Source organism: Bactrocera oleae, chromosome 3 (genome assembly GCF_042242935.1).
Source record: "Bactrocera oleae isolate idBacOlea1 chromosome 3, idBacOlea1, whole genome shotgun sequence".
Taxonomy (NCBI): domain Eukaryota; kingdom Metazoa; phylum Arthropoda; class Insecta; order Diptera; family Tephritidae; genus Bactrocera; species Bactrocera oleae.
The window spans coordinates 24,439,062-24,466,657 of NC_091537.1; the positions used below are offsets into that span (position 1 = coordinate 24,439,062).

The 27,596-nt window shown below is 37.8% G+C and overlaps 4 protein-coding genes across 14 annotated transcripts in view; 2 read left to right on the top strand and 2 right to left on the bottom strand.

Annotated features, from left to right (window-relative positions):
* Positions 1-763: 763 nt before the first annotated feature.
* Positions 764-3,500, bottom strand: ScpX (Sterol carrier protein X-related thiolase). Its single transcript, XM_014236179.3, has 5 exons — positions 3,282-3,500; positions 2,687-3,010; positions 2,388-2,578; positions 1,331-2,217; positions 764-1,244 (listed from the first exon to the last, which is right to left on the bottom strand). Exons 1-5 carry the CDS (start codon positions 3,324-3,326, stop codon positions 1,054-1,056), a joined length of 1,638 nt encoding a protein of 545 aa, XP_014091654.2. The 5' UTR covers positions 3,327-3,500; the 3' UTR covers positions 764-1,053.
* Positions 3,501-4,991: 1,491 nt separating this feature from the next.
* Positions 4,992-13,367, top strand: Tango1 (transport and golgi organization 1). 2 transcript variants are annotated; one of them, XM_070106291.1, is made up of 12 exons: positions 4,997-5,099; positions 5,155-5,332; positions 5,389-7,719; positions 7,788-8,272; positions 8,446-8,578; positions 8,647-8,966; positions 9,051-9,194; positions 9,671-9,831; positions 9,891-9,992; positions 10,060-10,265; positions 10,329-11,024; positions 12,530-13,367. In XM_070106291.1, exons 2-12 carry the CDS (start codon positions 5,197-5,199, stop codon positions 12,616-12,618), a joined length of 4,803 nt encoding a protein of 1,600 aa, XP_069962392.1. In that variant the 5' UTR covers positions 4,997-5,099; positions 5,155-5,196; the 3' UTR covers positions 12,619-13,367. The 2 variants fall into 2 exon arrangements, with proteins under 2 accessions (XP_036229844.2, XP_069962392.1); XM_036373951.2 differs by having other exon boundaries at positions 4,992-5,332.
* Positions 13,368-13,465: 98 nt separating this feature from the next.
* Positions 13,466-16,284, top strand: LOC106618430 (uncharacterized). Of its 3 annotated transcripts, none has more exons than XM_014236183.3 (4): positions 13,466-14,960; positions 15,032-15,670; positions 15,735-15,856; positions 15,915-16,284. In XM_014236183.3, the coding sequence occupies exons 1-4, from the start codon at positions 14,875-14,877 to the stop codon at positions 15,944-15,946; spliced, it is 879 nt and encodes a 292-aa protein (XP_014091658.1). In that variant the 5' UTR covers positions 13,466-14,874; the 3' UTR covers positions 15,947-16,284. The 3 variants fall into 3 exon arrangements, with proteins under 3 accessions (XP_014091658.1, XP_014091656.1, XP_069962393.1); XM_014236181.3 differs by having other exon boundaries at positions 15,735-15,842; XM_070106292.1 differs by having other exon boundaries at positions 15,738-15,842.
* A 4,471-nt stretch (positions 16,285-20,755) lies between these two features.
* LOC106618432 (uncharacterized) overlaps positions 20,756-27,596 on the bottom strand; it is a 42,007-nt gene continuing 35,166 nt past the window's right edge. For all 8 annotated transcript variants that reach the window (XM_070106297.1, XM_070106296.1, XM_036373993.2 and 5 more), the window contains exon 3: positions 20,756-23,983. In XM_070106297.1, coding sequence (XP_069962398.1) covers positions 21,699-23,822 — 2,124 coding nt within the window. In that variant the 5' untranslated portion in view covers positions 23,823-23,983 and the 3' untranslated portion in view covers positions 20,756-21,698. The remainder of the gene's footprint in view (positions 23,984-27,596) is intronic.

A 27,596-nucleotide genomic window follows, 5' to 3' on the forward strand; every position in this document is an offset into this window, starting at 1 on the left:
ATCCCCCAATAGCAGTCTGGCATGGTGCATGCCCTGGAGTAGCTGCCATACAAGCTGACCGATAAAGATCAAGATAGAGATCTTCTTATTTCCTTTTATGCTATAAGAAATGCACCTGTGAAGGGTATCACCCTTGGTTTCAGCCCAAATCTTTATTCAATATACAATAGAGTCATCTCTTCGATCTTTTGCGTTTTCACGCTGGCAGGAGTTTAAACTTTACTCTCACTACAACCTGAACAACGACCAACCACTGAAGGAAGCTGTAAGTTTTCTTTGTAAACATTAAGTAAAAATTCTGAAATCATTAACTTCTAGCTATCCAGAAATGACTCCGACATACCAAATATATGACTTGCGTGCAATGAGTCCGAGCATGATTCTGACCACACTCCTTTGCATGTAAAAAGAATCCCACTCATTTAACCACTCCCTACAGTCCGCCCCCGTCGAAAGAATACATTTCCTGGGCCTGCGGTTAGATAACTTCGATTACAACCAACGTGAACCATGCCAACCCAGCGGCGTGGATTAGAAAACCGCTGCAATAACGACAACATATGGGAAACCTTGACGTTGTTGACGTTTGTAAAGAAGTGTTATTAAACTTTGCCGGTATTAGTTGCATTTTTATACTATATGCGTTTCCGTCGGTGTCACCTCATAATTGCAGCTCATTAGTTCAGTCGAATGGACTTCAATCCAAAACAATAAAGTTAACTATCAAGAACATAAAGACATTTACATAAAGAGAAATTAACGTTTTTTTTGTTGTAGATTGGTATTTCGTAAAACATTTATTTCACCTTTATCGTAGTTTATAAAAACAATAAGTATAATGTACAATTAAGAAAATATGACGTGTTTTACACATCTTTGCATCATTTACATATAAACACTCCCTAACAGACTATATATATAATTATCGTCAACTCATATGATTATATGTATGGAATTGCTCGGTACCCTTTTCCGCAATAAAATTCAAAAACAAATTGTGAAATAAAAAACTTAGACGTTTGAAACTAATTCGAACATGCCTACGCCTATCTCTTATAATTTTGCTCTCAATGCATCGATGCGAGATTGTGCGGATTTTTGCAAGTCCAAAAGTTTCATTGCCATGCCCATATTGCCTTGAATCTTAATCTTGCCTTGGAAGAAAGCTTTCTGCGGCGGCAGTTTGCCCGTGAGCAGTTCGGTAACATCAGCATCGTTGATGGTGAATGTGACGTCACATTTATCTGTAAAAAACAAAATAAAAAACATTGTTAAATGCACAATATTCAAACAAATAACATTCAAATATCAAAATCGATTTTTTACTTACCAGTGCCATTAAAAATAATTTTGCCTTTGCCCTCTTTAGCATTAATGACCCAAAAGCCAATCCGACCGTTGGGACCGTTTGTTACTTTAAAACCATATACAGCACGCACTTTTTCAATAAGATTGTCCTTATCTTCTTGCATGGCAATTTCTAATAGTTTAAGCAATGGCGTTACTTGAAATCCCTCCGCATTGGCAGCAGTATTCGCTGCGGTTAAATTGTTACTAACGTTCGCCAATGCTGCTGCTGGAAAACCAAGGCGATACAAAGCTATAACTACGGCGCCGCCAAGACCTAAATTGTGTTGCAATGCCAGCTTGCAACCAGGCACCTGACGTTTGTCAGCCAAACCGCGCAACTGCCAACATAGCTCTGCACACTGTGCCAATCCGGTGGCGCCTAAAGGATGCCCCTTTGAAATCAATCCTCCACTGGGATTAATGACGTATTTGCCACCGTATGTGTTGTCACCGCGATCAATTAATTCACCAGCTTTGCCTTCCTCACACAAACCTAAGGCTTCGTATGTGATCAGCTCATTTGCTGAGAAGCAATCATGCAATTCAACTACATTTACATCCTGTGGTTTGTAGTTCGTTTTACCAAAAAGACGTTGAGCTGCTATACGTGTCATATCGTATCCGGCGATTTTGATGAGACTTTTGTCCGCAAATGTGGATTCGGGGTCAGTAGCCATTTCCATGCCAACTATTTCCACAGCTTGTGATTCTAAGCCATGGCGGCGTACGAATTGTTCAGATGCTAAAATTGCAGCGCCCGAACCGTCTGATGTGGGACAACATTGCAGTTTTGTAAGTACTCCCTCTACCACCTCTGGTGAGCGCATAATCTGCTCCAGCGTGTATTCATCTCGGAACTGAGAATAACTGGATACGTGAAAAAGTTAATGGGGGGTAAATGGTAAAAAGATGAAAGTGCAAGCTATATACATATATATAATATTATTGATAAGATAAGCCCAACAGAGGACACTATAGTTACAATTGACTTTTGTACTTTGATGTCATATATTTAATAATAACTGATTGAAACTTACGGGTTATTCACGGAATGCTTGTGATTCTTCCAAGCGATTTTACCGAAGTGCTCAGGTTTTGTTCCATACTTGCGCATATGCTCTTTTCCAGCATTAGCGAAAATTTGGGCTGCCATTGGACCACTGCCAATTTCCGTAAGCTCCGACATTTCAGTTATGTGTCGTTCCATGGGGTTGACGCGATCAAAGTACTGTTCAAATACAAATCAAGTTATGTGTTTGTGATTTAGATGTACATATATACATAAATACATACATACGTATTTAAATTTGCTATATGTTTTATACAATTTACTTACTTTAGCGGAAAGTGATCCACGCTCCATCTTTTCGAAGCCCACAGCCAGTACACAATCAGCGTTACCCGACTCAATAATTTGTTTAGCCAAATATAGCGCACTGGAGCCAGTGGAACAGTTATTGTTGACATTATACACTGGAATGCCTGTCATACCGACACCATATATTGCACGTTGGCCACAGGTAGAATCTCCATAAACATAGCCGGCGACCGCTTGCTGTATCTCTGGAAAGTCAAGTTTCGCATCCTGTAGAGCTTTAGTGATTGCTTCCTTTGCCATATCAGGGTAACAGACATCAGCCCGCCGACCCGGTTTTTCAAACTGAAAATACAACAAATGCATAGAATTTCGTAAACAAACAAGTTTAATGATATATTTGTGTATATTGAAAATAAATACTGCTGGTCATTCAAATTTTCACAAAGCGTATTTGTTGTTGCTGGAAAATCCCATGTTTATTAGATAGCTCTTTGTTGGTAGTAATTGTATCAGTACTTGTTAAATTATTTACGTGGTTTATCGCTTTCTCGTACAAAGTTCACCAGCGCAAAAACATAATATAAGCGCATTAATTATAAAAAAATATACTTACCTTCGTCATACCAACACCAACAACGTATACTCTAGTTTTCGCCATTTCTTATTATATTTTTGCTAATTTTAATTATAAAAAATTTATTTAAGTTCACAAAACCACTATTTTTAGGTATAAAAAATTAGAACTTGTGGATCATAAGCTAACAAACCGTTCCCCTTATTGTAATGGAATAAATTTGAGTGAACTCTGATCGGAATCAAATCAAATACTGATTAAAGAATCCAATTGGAAACATTGAATTAACCAGTGGTAGCGAAATTGTCGACATCGTCATAAGAGCTAAAATCGATAAATTTAATCAAAATCAGTTAGGTTGTGATCCGACTGTCTGAAATTTAACAATTTTGAGAAATTATTGAAAATAGTAAAATGGATACACACTGGCGTTCTATGGCGCTATGTCTCTCCGTCGTCAGTCTGCCATGCCACATGACCACGCCGCCAAAATGCGGTTAAGCAAAATTATATAAATAACTAAGCCGAAAATTAAAACACAAAGCGATCCACAGAAAAGTGGGCATTAGTGGTTTGAAAACTTGTAAGAAGTTTTCATGGCACAGCCCCTAATAAGTTTAATGCACTTATGTATGTGTCTCACAAACCTTTTAAACTATATCAACCACATTTGGTCAGAACGAATCTTTTCGGCACTTCTTTCGACACTGTGAATGAATGAGTGAAATCGGCTGAAAACCCCGCCTAATCCCTATATAATACTTTCGTGGAAAACTTCTAAAAGTACGATAAAACAACAAAGAAATGCATCAGAGACATTAAATTTTACATCCTCGGTGGTACGAGAGGGTTTTATAGGAGCCGGTGTCAAAAGATTGGACAATGGGCGTGTCACCGCCCACCTTTAGATGAAATAACATCCGTTCTCTGGACTGTCGGGCCTAAGTAACCGGAACGGGCTTGGACTTTTATCCGGCCAAGGACTGTCAACTCGGCACCATTCCTCGAGATTACTTCAGGAATGTTTCTGCCGCTACAACAAATGTTTTCAATCAAATTCGGTACATAACATTATCCTGATATTTTAATTTTACCGTGTGAAAATTTTGCGCAACTTTTAATTCTATCTGATTAGCCTCATATAACTAATACCAGGATTTTCGAACTTCAGGTTGATTTTACTCCTTATACAATATATTGGTGATATTATGTGAAGTACCTTATTCATCCTTGACCTCAATGAAACTCTGTTTGGACCATCATCTGTTATATGTAAGATATCTTAGCAAAATTAACCGAACGAATTTAGTGTGAATTTAGTTTACGAATTACTCCAACTCTACAAAACGATTTTATTTTATTTTATTCTAACAAACCTTATGTCGAATACGACGATTGAGGAGAGGCACAATAGTAAAACTCTCAACCTATTACCGCTAATAAAGTCCCCAGTCTTTAATTCTTGACCGTCGAACTCAACAAGTGGCAAAGGACTTTCCTTTATATTATAGCTATAAGCATCAATGTATACACGTAAAAGTTATTTCCCACATAATATAGAATATTTTGCTGCCTCCATTGAAATCGAAGGACTATCAGAAATTTCTTCCTTTTGCTACATTCCGACGACAATTTACAAAAAAGTAAGCATTTTTCATTCTTACATTTACATTTCCCAAAAATAATTTAAGAATAATTTTTTATTTTATTTCTGGCAACATTGTGTGGAAATAGACAAATTTGACAAAACGATTACAGATGATGTGGCGAAGAACGACCGTAGCAAATTTTCATATATTTTCCCATCAAATTAAGCTGATTTTTTAGAAGAAAGTTAAAGAGAATTTGCTTAGAAGAGTAAACGATTGTGTTAAAGTAATAAATTAGTTAATAAAAGTAAAAAATATTTTAGGTAATACATAAAAAGTGTTGTATTCGATAAAAACAATGCAAAATGTTTGGCAGACGAAAATGCTCGGCAATGAACTCTGCATTAATTTTTCTGGGCGTCTGCAGCATTCTCCTGCCTACAAATTGGGTAGTAGAGGGTCTTTCTGACTTTCGGCTTTGTGCGGATCCACAATGTCAAAGTAAGACTGGTTTACTTTATTCAAACATACCAAATATAATTATAAATATCTTTAAGGCATTATATCTCAGGGAACTGGTAAGATCACATATCGTGCAGGGCAAGAGGGGATGGTGTCTTTTAAAATTAACTCTAAAATTCGAATTAAGTCGAAAAGTGCTGGTAAAGATCCTAGCCTTTGGGGTATTGATGTAAATGGACGGGAAGGTTACGCACCAAAGGAGTATATTTTGGAAGAAAGAGTGATAGTGAAAGATAAGGACTTATTATATACTGTACCCGTTATTTTAACTGGTTCACAAACAATATCTTCAACTACACCACCAACACCAGCTGCAGTGCTAAAACCTTCAGAAAATATTCCAATAAAAAAAGAAGATGTGGAGATAACCACCACAGCACCATTATTGCCACAGTTGGAAATTGAAAATTCAATTCCTCTAACAAGTCGAGATAGGGAATCTACTAAGGAAGACATAAGGCAAGCGACACCTGTGCAATCTGATATTGAAATTATTGATGGCACAGAAATACCGGTTTTGGAAAAAGTGACGGAAAAAGAAAATTATTTCCTGCAAACCAGTTTAAATTCTGATAACCCTGAGATATCAGAAAAACAACCATTTGAAAACAGCAGCGAAACAACAGAGGTTAAAGAGCAAGTGAATAAACCTGAACCAATTATTAATAATACTGTTCAAGAACAGAATACTTCAATAATTGAAGAAACAAAAGACATAGAAAGAGGGTTACCTACATTAGGAATCGCAGATGATGATGACAATGTTGAAGATGAAGAGGATGAGGGGGAAGACTATAGCGAAGAAGAAGAAGATGATCCCATAATGGGTAAAAATGATGAAGAGAAATTAAATTCGCTGGACAAAGAAAGTGATTTTTTGAATGTCAAAAATTTCAATGAAACCGATGCAGAAAATAAGCCAGAGGATTCCTCAGAAAAAGAGAAATCAAACTTACATATAAGTGATCGCAACGAAACGCATAAAATTGAGGAAAAGCCTTCCATCGAATCATCGGCCGATAATATAACTGTCATAAATGAGACAATCGACACAGAAACTGCAACGGAGAAGTCAGTTACCGAATCTGTTACTTTGCCACAAAAACAGTTACCCATACCGCAAGTAGATCTCGCTGAAGAGTTTTCGGAAAGTGCAACTTCGAATGAAACTGGTAAAGAAGTTCCTAGTGAATTAAGTGAAAGGCTACCAGTTCCTAACACATTGGCAGAGACTATACCTCTTGAAACCGAGTTACAACCTAACGTTTCTATAGAAGATACAACCCAATCGACGCCTGTAACTACGGCCGAGGAAAAAGTTGATGACAATGCATCAAGTGCTGAACATAATGTGCCTACTTTACAAATATTCCAAACACCAACTCAATATCAACCTCAGCTTAAGTACAAACAGGAACAACTAGAACACAAACATGTCCATACGCACTCAGAGGATCAACAGCATACACATCAGCATCATCCACAAGATCAAAACCATCATCTAGATCCGAGTAGGCAGCAAAATAATATTCCTGAAGCGTCGAAAGAAATTACAACAAAGGCTGTGGATGTAGATGCAAGTCAACGGTCTGGAGACGAAGAACTGCATACACCCTATTACCCCAAACCCATCGATGAACAAACTTTCAACCAGCCACCACTCGGCGCATATTCCTACGAAACGGTTACAGAATCATCGACAAGTGAAGTGAAATCCGAGCAATTAGATACGGTAACACCTACATTCAGTGATGTTGAGCAAAGCAACGAAGTCAACGATGCATCTGATGAAGACATCGTATCAATAAAAAGAGATAAAATTTTCGAAGAGGAAACCACATCCACGCCCGCTGAGGAAAATAGTAAAAACGGTGATGTAAATGTCGGCGCGGTAGAGGAAAACTTGTCACATACAACGCCAGTTCCATTAGGTGTTGATACGGTAGAGAAACCAGTACCGCATTCAACACCAATACCAGTTGAAGAATATGAAACAACAACATCTGCGCCACGTCCATCAATAGAAGAAGATAGAATAGAGTATGAAACGAAAGCAAAAACATCTGTGCCACTGCAGCCAGTTGAAGAATATGAAACAACAACAAAAACATCTGTGCCACTGCAGCCAGTTGAAGAATATGAAAGAACAACAACAACATCTGTGCCACTGCAGCCAGTTGAAGAACATAGTCTGCCAGATCAAGAAACAAAGGAGAAGGAACAGGGCCTATTCGCTACTATACTCGGCACTGTCAATAATTTCTTGTCGAATGGCAAAAAGGATGATGTTAGCGTAGAGGATGAGGAATTGCAACGCATACTCTATCCTGATCGAGCCAAAACAAATAAAAAATCGAAGGAGTCCGGTAAGTTCTTAAATGTGCTACCATGCTTTGATAAATTAATTTGACTGTAAGAATTGTGTTTACCATAGATGCTGAGTATTGTGAGAAGCTTTCACCAAACGATTGTCCATCACAAGTCTTGCGTGAACTAAATAATGCCGCTACATCGTCTTCATCAATAGCTGGCTGTCAGTTGGATCTAAATAATATGTCCATGGATATGTTGTTGACCGTGGCTGGTAATAAAATGTTTGAAATGAGTGAATTATTGGCCTGCCTGGCGACAGTCGCGGTCACGTGCCTTTTCTTTTTGTTCGTGTATTATTGTTTCTGCAATAGCAGTCGCGAAGGCGAACTGTTGGCCAGATTGAATGCGTTGGAGCGCAGCTTGCTGGCGACACACAAAGAAAATGCTATACTCAAAGAAGATTTAATGGGTACACGTAACAAATTGTCGAGTATTGAAGATAATTCCTTCGGTTCAAACGATATGGTTATAGCGTTGAAGCAGGAATTGGAGGACGAACTACTGGAAAAACGTCAATTGCAAGATCAAGTTGGGAGTTTAGAAAAGGTAAGAAGCACTGGTTGTTGTTGTTGTTGTAGGGGCAGAATTCTGCCGAGTTGACAGTCCTTGGCCGGATGAAATCCGAGTCCGTTCCGGTTACGTAGACCCGACTGTCGTGGGAACGGTCACTGGTCATACTTAGTCCCTTATAACCTCGAATAATTTTATTGTTTATTTAGGAACTAGAAAATGCAGCCGAAGCCGGACTGGAGTTGAATAAAATTGTTTCAGAGCTATTGAACAATCAGACCGGCGACGAATCTATTATAAGCAGCGTTGAAGAATTGCAAAAGCAGTTGAACGAACAACAAAGTACAGTTAATTGTATTTTACTCCTGTGAATCTTTGACTAAAATTTTGAATTTTTCTGGCATTTCTAGAAACTATTCTCGATATAAACGCTAATTTGGCCGAGAAAAGCCGGGAAAATAGCGAACTACAGCTTATGATTGCGGAGCAGAATGCGCGTCTTAGCGGTGAAATTGCATCGCTGCAACAAGATAACGACGAGCTCGAAGTGGAAAAGAGTAATTTACAAACACGTTTGGAGGAAACGAAGAGAGAGTTTGAAGAAGACATCACTAAGGCGCTGGAAGGCAAGAACTTTGAGATAAAACGTTTACAAAGTGAATTAGTTGAGATGAGTACAAAACTCGAGGCGGAACACACGAAGTATCAGACGAGTTTGGCAAAAGTAGAGGTAAGGAGAATTTTAAAATCATCCTTCCAATCACTTCTTTTGCTGTTAGTGAAATATTACATATAATGTTTTCTATATTTGTAGGCTTTAGAGGAGTGTTTGCGTACAGTACGTAGAGATCCCAGCGTGAATATAAATAACGTTATTGACGTTGCTAACGTAAGAGCTGAGCTATTGGATGTGCAAAAGCGGTACGCTGCCCTAAAAGATCGTTTAGATACAGAAACGGTAATGACCCTGAACAGGGTATATTAAGTGTGCCACGAAGTTTGTAACACCCAAATGATTAGAATGACGAACGGAGTCGATATAGCCAGTCTGATTTAGACCGTCTGCCCGTCTCCCCGTCTGTCTGTATATACGCGACGTAGTCCCTAGGTTTTTGAGATATCGATCTGAAATTTTGCACACATCCTTTTCTCTCAAATAAGCTGGTAATTTGTCGAAACCGATCGATCCAAATCCAGTCCTTGTATCGAAAACTTTTGTCTTTGACAAGATATTTTTACGAAATTTGGCATGGATTATTGTGCAATCTCTAATGAAATTGTTCAGTTTGGATCACTATAGCATATAGCTGCCATACTAACTAAACGATTAAAAAGTTCTTGTAAGAAATATATTGTATTTGTGGAGCGTGTTACAGCTTCGGTGCAGTTAAAATTTATTTTGCTTTTTAAAATTCAAATTTCGTTTCGATATAGGATGCCAAAAAGTTGTTCGAACAGCAATTACAGCTTTCTAACAATGAAAATGAGAAATTGAAACACGATTTCCATCAATCGGAAAAGGATAAATTAGAGGCGCAGACGCGTTTGGAAGTGTTGTCCAACTACTTCAAGGAGAAGGAAACGCAGCTGCAAAAGTACGCAAAAACTATAGTTGCACATACCAAATTTATTACATTTTTATTTCTGCTTACAGAGAACTAAGTCTGAAAGAAGCCATGTGGCTGAAGCAACAAGGTGAAACCACTAGCACCGTGGATCGTGTTACCACAATGCAACAGGAAATTCAAGCATTAAAGTGTGTATACGATTGCTTTTTTATACTTAAACTATTTATTGCATGCATTCAAACGGCTGCATTTCAGATCACAAAATGATGCCCTACGCGCTGAAATTGAAGCTCAACTAGCAGCACACAAAGCGCAAACGGGTACTTTGGAGAATCGCGCACATGAAACATGGCTAGCGGCACGACAATCAGAACGTCGTTATGAGGAGGCGCGCGCCGAAGCCACAGCGCTGCGTCGTAAGCTCACTTCCTTGGCTGGGGGCGCGACTGGTGAAGCTAATTGTACATATACGCTGAAAATATCATTTGTTCTGCAATTTAAGACTTTTTATATCCCACTTACAGTTGAAAAAATGGCTGCTGGTGAGTTAAATAATGCGAATTCTCCCATACATATGGAATCGCCCGGTTCGCCGTTATTAGGTAGACTGCCACCACCGCCATTCCTGCCACCACCATTCATGGGCCCACCGCCACCTTTTATGGGCATGCCACCGCCATTTGTGCCACCAGGAGAAATGCGTCCACCGCCACTTGGACGTCTAATGTCGCCACCACCGGGTGCTGTCAGCGGCGGCAGTGGGCATTTACCACCACCACGCAGCGGCCGTTATTCGCCTAACCGTACTGATTATGACGCTTATGATGACGATGAGGACGAGGATGATTATGTGGATGACGAAGAGGATGAAGACGAGGAAGAGCAGCGTATGCGTCAACATCATCGCCGACGTGGTAGCGATATAAATGGCAGTTGGCATCGTGACGACTCATATTCACCACCGCCGCGTGCATATCGTTCACAATCGCCCACAGATAGTCGTTACAATTACACTGAACGTGATCTCATCTCGACATACGATACCGAAACCGATTTCGAACCATCACCATCACCAAGAAAACACGAACGACGCGGTGCACGAGGCTCACGTGCCGGCAGCTACCGAGGCTACTCACCACTGCCAAGTGCCTCCTCACCGTTGAACGTATCTTCCAACAGTAATGCAGGCAGAAAGCAAACCACCTCGGCATTTAGTAAAGGTAAGACCATCGGACATAAAATCAGGTGTAAATCTGAGTGTGCTTGTATTGATGAAGTCGTGAATGGAGCATAAATTTGATGAAACATAATTATTCGTAATTAGAATTTACCAGTTTTGGTTGTGGAATCATTTTATTTTACAACATCAGATCTATAGTCCAAACAATAATCCTTTAAATAGATGTGATATCAAATAATTTGGGAAATGCTGACGAATTGACAGTCCTTGGCCAGATATGAATTCGGGTTCGTTTCTGTTATGTAGACCCAACAGTCGTTGGAGTGGAACAATCAGGTTGTTGTTGTTGTTGTAGCGGCAGAATTATGCCGAGTTGACAGTCCTTGGCCGGATAAAAATCCGGGTCCGTTCTGGTTACGTAGACCCGGCTGTCGTGGGAACTGGTATAATCAGGTATTATGCGATGCCTAAGGCATCATGCCTTGCAATATGATGTAATATCACCACAGTGTTTAGTTAAAGCAATTTATTGCGGGCTTGTGATGTGCACATCATCACATCACATCAAAATATCACGTCAACCGATCATATAATGCGATCTGCTGTCATATCACTTTATTTTGTTTTTCAAAATTAGGTGTTGCCGTATGGTGTAAGTTTTACAAATATTTATACCCTGAACAGGGTATTATAAGTTTTCTATAAAGTATGTATATAAATAATCTGCCTGACGAGCTGAGTCTATTCAGCCATGTCCGTCTATATATATGTATGAAACTAGTTCCTCAGTTTTTGTAATATCTATCTGAAAATTTGCGCACGTCCTTTTCTCACCAAAAAACTGCTCATTTGTCGGAACCGCCAATATCGTATATTTATAGCCATACAAACTGACCGATCGAACTCAAGTCCTTGGAAGGAAAACTTTTTTATTTGTCAAGTTATCTTCACGAAATTTGACTAGCTTGTTATACAAGGCATCGCTACAATTCTCGAGAAAATTGTTCAGATCAGATCACTATAGCATATAGCTGCCACACATCTGACCAATCCTAATCAGAATAAACATCTTTTTGTACCCTTCTATGCTATAAAAAATGCAAATGTTAAGGGTATTATAACTTTGGTGCAGACGAAGTTAACGTTTTTTCTGGTTTTTTTTTCTTTTACACTTACCGTAATGAGATACATATGATATCACATCGTGTTTAGGAATATTTACTATTGAACGGCTTTGAAATATCCTTAAAATCTCTTAAGAGTCGTTCGTAAGTGGGGTAATTAATAAACGACTAATTTATCGAATTATTATACTAATTTTGTTTGGTGTTTTCTCTTTCTTACCGCTCAAAAAGAATTCACTTCAATCAACATTTCAAGAATTGAAAAAGCTATAAGAGGTGTGTATGATGTTTGTGAACAATACTATGAGAGGGTTGTGTACTTTATTATATGTGACAAACTGTACTTTCACTAAAAGCATTTTAAAATTTACTTCAAATAGAGAAATACAGTTTCAATAATTTTTAAAAATTTTTTACGCAGGCCATATGAGTTCCGGTTCAGAGAAGTCCTACAATGCACCACCACCACCACGACATGGTGGCAAAAAGAATAGCAAGTCGGCGGTGTAAGTGGTTTATGGGAGCGTGTGCGTCGCACGTGTATGCAACAGCTTACCAATGGAGTTCAAATGTTTACTTGGCTAAGAGTGGGAGATTAATATACTAAATAATACTAACGTGTAGTTAAATTAATTGTTATACATATACTTAACGGTGAAAAAGATAAGAGCGAGCAACATTAGAATACCAACAACACGAAGTAACAGCGAAAAGAACACAGCAAAACCACTATCTATCCACACCATACATACCTACGTACTCGTATGCGCATCACATGAGTACATACATACATACATGCAAAATTTTGCCAACGAGATTCCATATTACATGCCAAAAATTACGTATTAACAGCATTTCACTTATGCACTTTTTAGCCCCAAATTAGCTGCGAACAAAAATCATAGAAACTCTTTCTTTTTTCTGCAAAAGTTTTTGTTGATTAATAAAAATTTACTTCCTAAACTAAATGTTTGCCAAAAGTTGGATTTAGTCACCAGCGCTGTGATGGGCACTTTATTGACGTCAGCAAGCATTTGTTGTAGTAGTGCTGCGCTCACGAATGAACTACCAAACGACGTTAGAGAACTTGAAATGCTTTTTTTTTATCTTGTGTATATGTAATTAAGTCTATGTTGTTAACATATGTTTATGAGAGTAGTATTTTATTAATTGAGTCCTGTAAAAAATTCATCGCAATAGAAGGAACTGAATATCTGATAAACGAAAAGTAAAATAAATACTTAAATCATAAAATCGAATACATTTTGCCTAATTGATGCGCTTTTGTTGTAGCGATGTTGTAAAACGCCGTTTGGTGGTATGGTAGTCATCGAAACCTAGGACGTTCCGACCGAGTCAGTGCAAAGTCTCTTTGGTCAAACCTTGTACTTCGTCGGCGTATTGTAGGAATGACCGCTTAATGTTCCTAGAAGGCGCTTCTGCATGGAGATGACTAAAAAACATGGTTTCTGCGAAAACATATGGGCGACGAGTTTCTTCTTTCTATGCTCATTTACTATGGACATGCAGGTTTCACTATGTACTCGTAGTAGGTGTCCTTCAGAAGACATGATCTTATAGTCCTAAATAACGTTTTATGGTGCGCGTCAAGCGCTGACATTGTTTCGTAAAGGATGACTACTTTTCATGAACTACGTAACGAAACTATTTGGTATCGCAAAGAACCAAGACTGGTCTATGCTTGGCTCATTAGCCTAACGCTTTAGACTAACCAAAACTATGTAACGCAAAACCAGTAATGCTGTGGAATGACTTCAATAGAAACAAGACAAGATTGTTTGAGTGTGCAAGTTCTTAGAAGAATTGTAGACCGCTTCACCTTTCTAAACATTGAACCGATGCAGCGAAAACCGAATGTGCCAACTACAACTAATATATAGAGTTAGTTAAAAATGAAATACTTAGAGTTAAGAGTACAAAAGTTCAAGTTCAAATACTCAAATTCATAATTTTTTGTATCATATCTGGAGCTTTGTGAAGCATCTCTTTGTACTATATAGTTTACTCGTTTTCGTTTATCCAACTAGCGGTAAAAAAACCAAACTTGGCTAAGCATTGAAAAATTGACTAAAATGACTGCCGCGATTTGATAGACTAGACCAATATCCATCAGGTCTAGGTATTTACTTAATAAAGTTCTGAACTTTAGTTCTAGTAATAGTCTATTCCTAAAAAGCTAAAATTTTAATCCCATTCCACATTTTTTCAAAAAAGTGCATCCTAAACGAAACACTTATGTTTAAGAGTAATAGAATTCAATGATCGGAATTTTCCTCTTAGTAGTGAAGTCTTAAAGTGAAGATAGACTTAGGATAGTTGAACCACTGTACTTTTGTGAAGAGAATACCGCTAGATATGGATCAAGAGCTACCCATCTATTAACGAATCGCTTTCATTATATTACCAATCTGAGGCGGTTAACGTCTATTCCTGCCGATTCGCCTGGTTTTACGAAGCTGAGTCATCAAGTCTTAAGTTAGCCTTCAGTCTAGTGACAGCTGGAGAATCGAAAAAAAGGTGTTTAGACACCTCGTGTTTCTCCTTAAAGTGAAGATACTTGAAAAGTTTTCCAGTAATATGTTAATGTTGTCTATAAATTTTTTTAATTTTAATTTTCCAGAGCTTGAGCCTGGCAATGCTAAATTGATATATGTATGTATTTTCGGTTTTGAAAGAAATAATGTGGAATATTCGAAATTTGCTGCAATTTATAATTTGTTTTGTCTACTAAATCTACATTAACGCATGGATCTGAAAGCACTTTTATTGAATTCTATTTCGAGTAAACAACCTCTGCTACTTAATAGACGCATGCATATCGGAAAATGCTGGTGGGTTAACTTAAATTTCTCGGTGCGTTGGGTTTTCTCTTAATCTACTATTTCATTTACGGTGTTTACAGTTATTCGGTCACCTTTGAGGTTGATGGTAAAATGTTAACCGTTATACGCATAAGACAAATCTATGCCAAGGCACCTTTTCAAATGCGCGTGCAGCGGCGTCAACGATTCCTGCAGAAATTGAAAAGTTGCTCTTCGATAAGTGACAATTCCGACCTTAAGCCGAAATCTTCGCCAACACGTACAATTCTACCCCAATTTGCCGATTGCTCAACCCAAACATCGAAGCCGGAAGTGCGTAGTCGCTCAACGGAGACGGAAATACACACACTTCCGGTGCATCGTGAACAACAGACCAGTCGTCGCATACTGCGCAAACAAGGCACACAAACCGATCCAAATACTTTGTGTCATGGCGTTCAAACCGAACGTAAAATATTTGCGCGAGCCACCCAGACGAACGAAAGTGGCGCTGAAACTTCAACAACCCAAACCGAATCCTATTGCTATAGCAATCAGGTGCAAACGGAACCGTTCGAGGATGACTTAAGTGCTGAGCGGGAAAAGGAGGCGGTTGTATTTATGCTAAACGAAATCGGCGAAATGATTATCAATCAAAATCATTTGCTGCAGAACAATACAACAATGTTGAGTCAGATGTCGGAGATGACGATGTTGAATAAGGTGGCAGCGCAGCAAAAGTGTGTATTAGCGTCTCGTTTGCTAAGGTTATTGAAGCGTTTTTCATCTTTGCATCTGTTTTAGAAGCTGCCAGAATTATGAGAAAAAGTATAAATTTCACCGTTTCACTCGAAAGCATGGTAGATTCCGATATTCACCCATGCCGTCAAAACCATTGCCAGTTGACAAGAGGTGGGGTATAAGCGGTATACCTACGTTTGTGTGCGCTGGCTCTATGACTAAATCATAAAATTTTTCTTCCAGAAATCAATGGGCACAAACTATTTATCCCATAGGCCTCTCCACCAAAACGACGCAAACGCGGCAAGAAATTCAAAGACGCAAGCGTTTTAGCCTCTTTTGTTTGAAATTATGACAAAATTCGACTTTATTCAAATTATACACCTCCGAAACTAATAGATTAACCAGTCTGCGATCTAGTGATGAATTTACAAATGGTTTGGTCACTTTATGTCACGATTGATCAATGCAAATTTGCTTATTTACTTGCTCTTACTATAATTGTGACACGAATTTGCTCAAAATCACTCATTTTTTCTATATTTTGTAAACTAAAACTCTTAAAGGTTGTATGTAAAGGGGTTTTCAATAAAAGCGCACCAATGAAAAAGTACTTTTTTGAAAGCTTTAGTTAATTTATTTGAAAGTGCTTTTAAATAACCATTAGTTGTGTTATACAAAGGGATATTCTGTAAGATAATACTGTACAAAGAGATCTTAACTTGATTTGACCCTAAAAATACTCGGCAGGTATCATTATTGCATCACTAGAAGTAAAGAAGGATGAGTGTTGTTGGATAACTATTCAAGGGATTGTGACAAAATATCTCTTTATGTCACGTCATCTACTCATGAAGGGCATCGAAAATTGTCCTTGCAAAAATGATTTTGAAATAGAAAAACCCCTCAGACATATCAAGATGGACTTCACTCGCCAGGTCTGCTGTTATAAAGGGTTTTCCAATAAAGGTAATATGATTAAAAAAATACATAAATACCAATTGTAAGGGAAGTTCAAATATTTTTCTTTTAATATAAAGTACAATACAGCAGGAACGAATTCGATGAATCCAATTTTTACTTGACTTCTAAAGCTTGAAAAGGGTCTGGTTTATTGCTAAAGACTTCAAATAACTATACAAGAAGTAGTTTAATAGTTTTAAATCACAACTGCTTTGAGGCCAATTTCTTGAAATGATCGAGTCTCCAAACTTTTCTCGTAATAATTCGGTTGTTGCACGTACTGTGTGGGACGTAGCCCCGTCTTGTTGGAACCAGATATTGTCCAGATCAACTTCTTTCAATTGCGTCCATAAAAAGTTGGTTATCATTGATATCGCTTTTCATAGACAGTAACGGTGTCAACAGCTTCATCTGGAAGGAAGTACGGACCGATGATTCCACCAGACCAAAAACCACACCAAACTTTTAATTTGGGAGGATGTAATGGTTGTTCATGAAGAATTTGTGGATTTTCTTCGCACCAGAATCGACAGTTTTGTTTATTTGCCACACTACTCAAATGAAAGTGAGCCTCATCGGAGAACATGATTTTGCAATTGAAGAATTGGTGTGGTATGCGCGATATACGAAAAATATGGCACAAACCATCACACGCTTTTCTTACAATAATACAAGTATTTTTCGGTCAATATTACTGTCAGATTATATCAGCAATTATTTTTCTAAAAAGTGAAGTGCTTCAAAAGCATGTTTTTTTTAGTGTTTTTTAAACTAAGTATATTTATTTTTAATTTTTTAGTTTATTGTGCTATAAAAACATGTTTTTTAGTATTTTAAACAATATTTATTATCTAGTCACACGTGGTGTTTCACAGCGTATGGAAAAGTGCTAAAAATACTTCTTCCCAGCAAATTTGGTTGGGTTAGCTTCAGCGGCTTGGAAGATATGTACATTAAATCATTTAAGAGGCTAAAAAAAAGCGTTATAAAGAGCCAAATAAGGTACTACGACTTTGCCAAACATATAATCATCTACAAAAAATGTCGCGACGGCATATGTCTAACTGTTTTAGTTAGTCACAATAACTGTTATTTTATTTGAACAAAAAAACTATTAAAATGAAGCCTCTGTAAAAGATCTTTATTTGTATCTTGGTATGAATCCATTTGAAATTAATTACTTCAATTCAAGACTGATTCAATATCTTTATATAACTTTTTGAATTATTCGCTTTAGACATTCCATTCGAAAGCTATCACGAACATCAAAATGTAAATATTAGAAAAAAGTCGCTTGGTCGCCGCTTACCCCGCTCGGTTAGGCTGCAACATAATATGCGATGTAGTTTCATTGGCGGACGGGTGAAGAGTCAATGTCAAAAAATAAAGAAGAAGCGGTCGTGTACGGAATAGAATATAACTAATATAAGGATTCTTAAACATCCGGTTGACTTTACTTCTTATATGATCTATTGGACAATGTGTGGAGGTATTTTAATGAAATTCAGTGGGAATTTTTTTGATAGTGTCTCATAAGTATGCACTTTAAATTATTCATAGTTAGCAAAACAAGACCTGCACTAAATTACTTCTTGAGAATTATGTTTCGAGAGTTAAACTATCACCTATTGCAAATGAAGAACCCGAGTTGCCTTGAAAATAGAAAACTCAAGTACAATAGCGTTGTGGATGTAGATGTCGGGTTAAATTAAAAAAATCCGACTTTTATTGCCACGTTACATTGCAAGCAGAGTATAGGAATTATGGTTATGGGGTACTCCACGCAGTAAGTTTCCACTTGATATTCTGTCACAATTCGTATAAGCCATTTCTTCACTTGTTTTGTGCTTTCTCGCAACAATTCATCTAACAACTCTTGTTTTATGGTTCAACAATCTTCAGAGATTATTATAATTTTATTGTTTGTACTGGAAACCCCGACGTTACTTGGTGATTTACTTTTGAAAATCGTTTTAATAAACGGAACTCTCGTATCCGGAAAATGTGAAAATATCCCAGTGAAGTACACACTATAGGCAACTCGAAGCAAAAAACTTTCTAACGCTGTTTTTGCTAAAATGAATCATGTGCTTCAATTTAAGACTAATTATTCAATAAACCACGCTATCGACTTACTTTTAATTAAATTTTCAATTATAACAATTATATGCCGCGAATGGATAGGTCATTTCGTTACATCTGTATTCACTTGAATTTCTATTGTCTAAATCGTCGTGTTTTTTATTTTACCATAAGTCTACGATGTTCTTATGATCTAAGGTACTTTAATTGCTAACTGTAAATCTAAGGTTGTTATGATTGTCATGAGTTATTAAATGTGGCTCCAAGAAAATGAGTAATTTCAATATGTTAAATTTAGATTTAACAATGCTAATGATAATAATAAAAGCCCACTTCGAGATAATAATTTTGAATTTATTTATAATTACTAGTTAACCCTAATCTCAAAAGCCACGTGTAAGAATTTCACACCTATCGGAGAAGTTTTGATGAAAAGCAAGAAAAATCGTAAACTTCGGCTACAACGAAGATGGTATAATACCCTTCATAGGTTCCAGTTTTATTACAAGATTTTGATCGTTCATTTGGTGTGGCAGCTATATGCTATAGATGTCTGATGAGCAGCTTCTTGAGAAGAAAAGGACGTGTACAAAAGTTTAGATCCACGATTTTAGATGGACTAATTGGCGTATATACAGACAGACAGGAAAATTGTTAATACCTAAAAACGAATATGTAGTATTTGGGAGCTTCAAAAGGTATCATATAAATAATCAGCTGCTTTAAGATGCAGGCTGCTACGTTAGAAATAAAAATGGTCGTAGTTCAAAGTCCATTTTTTAATTTCATGATAAAGATGGCTTGTACCAAATTTTGTTGAAATAAGTCGAATAGTTGCTGAGATATGATATTTAACACTAAAATAGGCGGGGACACGCCCGTTGTTCAATTGATTCATCAAACTATTAGAGGTCAGACTATTAGAAGGCAGTCGAATCTAAGTAACCGTGTACAATTTTTCATTTCATATTCTTGAACCAAAGATAGTATCTTGAATTATCAATTTTATATTAACAAGACATTCGAAATCGCGTAGTTTTGATACAGATTTGCATTGTGGTGCGTGAAACTGAAAGTCCAGGATATTATAAAAAGTATACCCTTCCTTTCCATTCGAGAATGGCGAGAGTAACTTTCTTATGTCCGTTTTTGTTCTTGGAAACTTTAGTGAATAGTGAAATTTCTTTGGATAATTTTCTCTCAATCTTTTTATGGTTATGTTATACGTTATTTCCTCCTTGTCTTTGATTAACAAGTTTGTCAGTGAAGCCAGTGCATTTCAGTTGTCCCTCGTACCCCGAAATAGCTTCGTGACTTAGCGGTTATAAGAAGCTTAAAGCTTAAAAATTTGATGCACTTTATTATCAATATACTGATAGATTTTTTGTTTGTCATCCTCTATAAAAAGTTTGGTGGTTTTGCGCTTAACGGTGTTACTTGGTAGAGTTTTAAAGATTTGTCCGACGTGATATCAATAAATGAATTCATAAACTTGGGAATATTGTGCTGACACGAATTGGTGACGATGATCGTAAGTAGATCCTTCGTTACTGAAACGGAAGCGATAGCAATCGAGCAGCGCAGTTTGCCGAAACTAAATGGTTTGTGAAACCGTGCGTTCTCTGATTAAATTTTAACAGCACTGGCAACAACTGTCATAAAAATATGATCAGTTCGAAAGACTTTAAAAAAGGCAAAATATTAGTACCGTTAAGTATTTTTTGGTAAATAGATTTATCTACTTCCATGTATACGTCCAAAGGCATTTTATTAATTATATTTTAGATTGTATTTCTGTACAATTTCACTTACAATTGTTTCATTTTTATGGTTTGGTTTATGTTAAATCGATAATATCAAAATAAAATCAAGGTGTGACGTTCTGATTTTTACCATTTGCTTGTTCGATTCGCCACTCTACAAATTGAGCTAACTGAAGATGATTATACTTACGGTGTTATGCGGCGGTAAGTGATGAAGGCGAAATTTAGTAATTTGCCTCTTTGAGTTCCTAGCATCAACATTAATAGTTATATGAGTTTAATTTCTCAACTGCATTGCTTTATTCATTGGCAATTTGATAAATTTCTCTTTAACAAACTAATAAAGGTACTTAAGATAAACAAATAATATATGAACTATTTTTAACAAAAATTTCAGTAACTTAAATAATTTAACGATTAAGAAATAGGCTGTTGATTGAGTGTTTATACGAGCTAAATACACAAAAAGCACTCGTTAATATTCTACACAAAAGAACTAGTCGTTTTACATAACCTAGAAAAGTTCATATAACTACATACATATATACATTTATGTGCATGTAAAAGTAGGACTAAGTAAAAAAGGATTTTCTTATAGAAACACATACACAAGCTTTAAATAAAATATATTGTACGTACAAGGAAGTTTTTATTGAAAAAATATATATAAAAATAGGAGTAAAGTCATAATTGTTTAGTGTACACATTGGAATTGCTTAATCGCGAAAAAAAATTGTAGAAAGAAAAGAGTGCACGCCTAAAGGTATGCAATTTTCTCGTTTATTTTTGTATGAAGTGCTTTACTGAAGCTTTTTTAAACGTTCATAAAATGATATTGCTTATATCTGGAATTCCATAAAAATTGCTAGAAGCCTTACTTCAAAACACACAAAATTTCTGGTTGGAAAATTTTTCGAGGATACAGTACTTATTGTAGTTATTGTTCTTTTTGACCCTTACGTGAACTTTTACTATCGTTACTGGCCAATCAAATAAATCTCAGAGTACAAAGTTCCTATGCTTATTACTCATAGCACTCATAGCATACACCTCGAGAATATTTTTATCTAAATCTAACTGTACATAGAAATATGCCACTATCCGCACTCTTAATTCACGAATATATAATATTATAACTTTTAATTGCATTCAATAAAATTCGCACTACAAACTAAATGCGCAGATATAGTGGGTGAATCAACTGTGGCCGGCAGCCAGGTCAGGTGGCGCATAGTGGGCTGCCACTATTACTGCTGCTGTCACGTTTGAAACACACGTCCGATTGCGAAAAGTACAAACTTTTGTCGCCTGACTGTCGCGCAGTTCGGGTAGCATCTCTTTTTGTCACAGCTGCTGCTGTTGCTGTTGTTGCAGTAGTTATTGACTTTGAAGTTGTTGTCGTCGTCTCGTTATCATCTTTACACTTCTTTACTGGCGTCGTTGTCACATCCATTTGATTAGCGCTTCTACTCCCAAACTCCTCTCCGACTTCCGTTTCAATTTCGTTGTCGGCCTCCGCTTCTGGTTCTAAAAACATATCGTTTTGCACTATTTGCAAACCGCCACCACTGGTGGATGAATCGCGTTCGGAACTGCTTGAGGTGGAACTACGTGTCGATGGTGATTTCGGTGCTATCGCCTGATTACCGACCGACGTGGATTGGTTTATTGTAGAGCCGGACGCTGCCGTTGCAGCGGCAAGTGGTAACTGTGTCACCTTGCCCATAAAGGAACGTATCTCTTCGAAGTAGGACTCTTCAGTAGGATTGTCGCAGTAGCCACCACGACGTAGACTGCGTATGCGCTCGTTCATGCCCAGACCTAGGGATACCGCATCACTTTCGTGCTTCTTCAAATGACGATCTAAATTCGTTTGCTGGCCAAAGCAACGTTCACAGATTTCGCATTTGAACGGACGCTCTTTGTTGTGTATGTTACGCACATGACGTTGCAAGTTCGAGGATATGCTGAAGGAACGTTCACAGTATTTGCACTTGTACGGCTGCTCACCGGTATGCGTGCGTAGGTGGCGAGTTAGATTAGCGGAACGCGGAAAGACTTTCCCGCAAAACTTGCATGTGTATCGATCTTTGCTTTTATACTGCGCGGTCGCAGAGTTGCTGGGTGCATTCGAATGCAGATTGGCACGTGACGTGGCCACTGACTTCTTGCTATTGTGATGCATTGCCACGCCGTCCGTAGTTAGCGTTGCGCGACTACCGCCGCTATTTGTAAGTTGCTGCTGACGCGCATGGTGGTTTAATTTCTGCTGATTGTGGGTAATTTGCTGTTGCAAGTGTTTTGATGCACCACCACCTGCGCACCCGTTATTACCATTACCCGCATTTAGTGCAGCCTTGTTGGCACCAGCGCTCATGTTGCCGCTGACGTGCGGATGAGTTAGCGCATCGGATAAACTGCTTCGGTTGCCGCTACTATCGAAATGGAACTCCAGAGGCGTCTCATTAGAGGGTGACTGCGACAGCTGCATCGAACCGGGCAGCATTTCCTTCTGCAGCGGCGGTTGCAGAAAAGAAAAGGAACTGGCTGTAGGTGGACGCGGCAGCACAAAAGGGTTACGGTAAGGCAGTGGTATGGCCTTCGCCATCGCCTCTAGCAGTGTGGGATGCAAAGCGGATGAGACGAATGGCAGTCGATCTGCAGCCGCTGCTGCGGCGGCGGCATTCAAATGCAATGACTCTGTGATGCGCAAGCATGCTACACCCAAATCGGACTTTTGCGTGCGCAAGCGTTTGTTATGCTTGCCGCTCAAACTTTCCAGATTAGCGGCGATTGCGTCCGCACATAGAGATGGTAGAGTGTTGTTATTGAGCTCCTTCTCACAACCGACATCCGTCGGTGAAACTTCACGCTGTGAACGGCAGTTTAATATTTGCGCAGTTTGCGACGGCGTTTGCGCATGTTGGGAATTATGATTGCTAGGCGATGCAGCGCTTGTGGGTTTGGTGTGACAGTTGGAGTTGTTGTAGTTGGTAATATTGTATATGAGATTGCTGTTCTCATCCTCCAGCGGTGAGGAAGCGCCGCTTGTATTGGAGCCGTCGTGCTTTTTATGTGCCAGTCGCAGGTCAAGCGGCTGATCGTAACTGCTGCACCGCTTACGGTTTTTTGCTTCATTGTGGCTTTGACTTAAGGCAGATATGGTGAGCGAGAGTGGCGACGTACCCAAAGCAGCCGTTGAGGTGCGCGTCGCCGTCACCGATAGGTCATAAGGTACTTGTGATGCATAGGTAGTGGTGGGCACAAGGCCTAATAATGGATAAACGGACCCTTGCTTAGGGCTGGGTAGCATTTTTCTTGGTGAGTGATCCTTCTCTCTCATCACTAGGGTGTTTCGTTTTGTATCAAATTTGTTGCTGGCTTATAGATGAAACTTAAATGCTTGTGGGCGTTACTTAAACTCATCACAGTGTCTGCTGAGCGTCGCCTTGTTGTGAAACGCATAGGTATTCGTATTCTGGGTGCTTGGAAATCTCAATGTTGCTGAAATGATAAAGAGTAAACAAAAAAATACAGTTGTTAAAACAGCGACGACTTATATGGTTCAAGAAAGTACCGACTTATTAGGAAAATTTTTTATTAACTTTTATTTTTTTGTAAAGATCACAAGGAAGGTAACTGAGAGTCTCTATAAATAATAACAAAAAATGTGTTAATGGAAAATTACTATCCATACCATTACGAAACAGCCAAGCGCTTTTGTACATAAATATGAAGAGTTGTGTAAATATTTAAAAATATAACAAGTAAGGAAGGGCTAAGTTCGGGTGTAACCGAACATTTCATAAGGAAAGAAGATACACTGTTATTAGAAAAAGATTCTATCTGAATTTCATTAAGCTGTCTTACATATTGACGGATAGATGCGGTGTAAAGAGAACCGGAGGGGCGAAAATATTTATGTTAGGTACGAGGTGTGTTCAAAGGAAAAGTTGAATTTTGAGTTTTGTTTTAAAAGTACTTATTTATGCATCGAAATCTATTTTGACTCGATTAAAGTAGTCCCCCTCGGATATAATACACTTGTGCCAACGCTTTTTCCAATCCTCGAAAGGCTTCTGAATTCGCTTTTCGGTATGGCCATCAGCTCTTTTTTCGATTCTGACTTGACTTGATCTCATAAATTGTGGCAAAACGCTTTCCTTGCAGTGGTTTCTTCAGTTTTGAGAATAGTAAAAAGTTGCAGGGTGCCAAATCTGGTGGTTTGAGCAAACTCGGATCGTTTTTGATGTTATTCAACAATTCCTGAGCGATACTAATGTGACATTGCTTTTGCTCAAAATTTAGCAATTTCGGAATAAACGTCGCCACCACATGTTTCATACCGAAAACATTCTAGAAAATTGAATGACATGAGCTGATTGATATGCCAACATCCTTTGTAACTTCCCTAATAGTGACTCGATGATTTTCAAGAACAACTGTTCTTTTTTTCACTGTTTCGATGTTTTCTTCGCTTGTTGACGTTGTCGCACCTCCAGGATGCTCATCGTCATCAACACTTATAAACAATTTTTTGAGACAAACATTTCAAATTCCTTGGAACATTTTGTTCGATTATTAACGCAAAATTTAATATATATCCTTTGATCCATTTCTTTCATCATCTGAAATCAGTAATCGTACTTTAAGTAGTTTGCAACATAATTGTTATATGGGGAGTGGGCGTTGCTAATATCCGATCCGGTGGTAAAATAACTTCTTCTCATCAAGTTACCATAGGTTCATATGTTTTAAGCGGTTTGGAAGATATGTACATTAAACCATTTAGAGGCGGAGCCACGTTCACTTTAAAAAATGTTTAGCCCACGTGTCCCTGGCTACTGCGATCTCCTGTACCAAATTATAGTTTTGCATCTTAATTTGCGGCTTAGTTATGGCACTTTAAAAGTTTTCATTTACAATACCAACCTCCCTTGGGTGCCAAGGAATATGTGTACCAAGTTTCATCAACATATCTCAATACTTACTAAAGTTTCAGCTTGCACAGACGGACGGACGGTTAGACAATCACCCGGATTTTTACTCGTCTCGTCATCCTGATCATTTATATATACATAACCCCATATCTATCTCGATTAGTTTTAGGTGATACAAACAACCGTTAGGTGAACAAAACTATTACCATATACTCACTGTAGCAAAATGTTGCAAGAGTATAAAAATAATATTATTTGGCTTCCTACAAATGAATGTCAAAGCTTGTCGAATAATCGGGTAAGCCTCTGCCGAAACAGGGCGTTAAAGGGTCAGCGAACTGCAGAACACCAAAATGTTATGACTATAACAAATGGCTCAAACTGGTTTGTAGATGTCATATATCACTATTGACCTAGGCCCAGGCTCAACATATTAAAGCTGTTTTCGATTCGCCATTTTTCTGCTTGATATAGCCGAGTGCTCTTGTCTTAAATAATAATAACGTCTATGATCAACTCTGCTAAGTTTAGTTCACATTTTACAGACTAGTTTTACTAGAATACAGAATAGATTTAGGTGGTTGCACTATAATTGTAGGCGTAGACAAAACTCATAAATTCTTAATAAACTCAAGATCTAACCAAGTCACCGCTCACTACGTGTTCATCCATTGCGTTGTTAACGTAAAAAGAAAAAACGAAGCTATATTACCCTTCACAAATACAAAATATTCCATACAAGAACTGTATTTTGATCGGCCAGTTTGTATATCAGCAATATGCTATAGTTGTCTGCTCCGAATAATTTTTTTGGAGTTACCTTGGAAAACAACGCATCAAAAAAAAATCTCGTCAAATGAAAAGGCTTTACTTACAAACAGTTGATTCCGCTCATTCAGTTTGTATGGGAGCTTTAAGTTGTACTTGTAGTAGTCCGATATCGGCGCTTCCGACAAATGAACAGCTTCTTGAAGGGAAAAAGATGTCTACAAAATTTCTGATCGATATATTAAAAAGTAGTCCCTACATCGGGTTTATACAGACAGTCAGACAGACAGGCGGATATGGCTAAATCGACTCAGCTCGTTATGTAGAACATTTATATAATATATGTATTTATTTTATGGGCACTCTGACGTTTCCTTGTAGATGTTACAAACTTCGTGGCAAATTGAATATATCTTGTTCAGGGTATAATAAATGCTAAAAATGTAAAAATTATTGAGTTCTCCCATGACAAGGACAGCAGGCGATAGCTACACATACAACTGAGTTTCCGACAGGGTTATTACTTTCGTATATAGCGTACATATTCACTATATGTACATACATATATACTTGTACATATGTGCTCTGCGTTTATTTATTAAGCTGCGAGAATAGTTGTCATTCTAGGCTTCGAAAATAACTTATTGTCATAACATTTATTTTTATATTTTCATATTTGTTTGTATATAGCAATGTGTGAACAAATGTTGACGTAGCCAAATATACTCATACGTGTCTCATACTCTTAGCGAGGTGCTTAGACAGAAGACGCACCGTTTGTTATCTATCGTTTGAGCCAAATTGCTTCCGTCAATCGCTAATATATAATGCTATATATCCACACCTACATACATATGTACAACTATATATATATACATATGTGTGTTTCAATTAACTATATTTATATTTATGATTGGCGGTGAATGCGTTGTTGTTGATTTGTGGGCGCGGCTTCAAACTGCTTTCACTTACCGTGGTGTCGTGATCGTCAACATCAAACGCTCTAGCGAAAAGTTTGACATCTAACAAAATAGAGCTCATTGACTGACGGACGATTTGAAAGTGAAATGAATTCGTTTTGCGAACTGGATGCTTAGGTAATTTGACATTAGCTTTAAAAGCATTCATTAATTTACGGGTGGTGTGAGCGCCAAGCCTCAGTGGATTGAGTGCGTTACTAAGATTCCGTGGGCTTGTGACAGTTTGTGATAGACTAGGGCAACTCTTAAGAGGTCATGTCATGCCGTTAATGAGAAATATTGTAGATATTTATGAAAGCGTTTTTATTTGTCAGCCTTATTAACTGTATAATAGAAGTTCTTATTTTTATATTCTCGCAACTTGTTGCTACAGAGTATAATAGTTTTGTTCACTTAACGGTAGTTTGTAACACCTAAAACTAATCGAGT

What these genes read in the sequence shown, in the direction of transcription:
- ScpX (XM_014236179.3), bottom strand. Translation starts at nt 3,326, where the DNA reads ATGGCGAAAACTAGAGTATACGTTGTTGGTGTTGGTATGACGAAG. An exon ending in GTGGATCACTTTCCGCTAAA is followed by an intron (nt 2,579 to 2,686) that starts GTAAGTAAATTG and finishes GTATTTGAACAG; the next exon opens with TACTTTGATCGCGTCAACCC. An exon ending in AAGCATTCCGTGAATAACCC is followed by an intron (nt 2,218 to 2,387) that starts GTAAGTTTCAAT and finishes TCACGTATCCAG; the next exon opens with TTATTCTCAGTTCCGAGATG.
- Tango1 (XM_036373951.2), top strand. Translation starts at nt 5,197, where the DNA reads ATGTTTGGCAGACGAAAATGCTCGGCAATGAACTCTGCATTAATTTTT. An exon ending in ATCGTTTAGATACAGAAACG is followed by an intron (nt 9,195 to 9,670) that starts GTAATGACCCTG and finishes GTTTCGATATAG; the next exon opens with GATGCCAAAAAGTTGTTCGA. An exon ending in CAGGAAATTCAAGCATTAAA is followed by an intron (nt 9,993 to 10,059) that starts GTGTGTATACGA and finishes GCTGCATTTCAG; the next exon opens with ATCACAAAATGATGCCCTAC.
- LOC106618430 (XM_014236181.3), top strand. Translation starts at nt 14,875, where the DNA reads ATGGATCTGAAAGCACTTTTATTGAATTCTATTTCGAGTAAACAACCT. An exon ending in ATGCATATCGGAAAATGCTG is followed by an intron (nt 14,961 to 15,031) that starts GTGGGTTAACTT and finishes CGGTGTTTACAG; the next exon opens with TTATTCGGTCACCTTTGAGG. An exon ending in AAGGTGGCAGCGCAGCAAAA is followed by an intron (nt 15,671 to 15,734) that starts GTGTGTATTAGC and finishes CATCTGTTTTAG; the next exon opens with AAGCTGCCAGAATTATGAGA.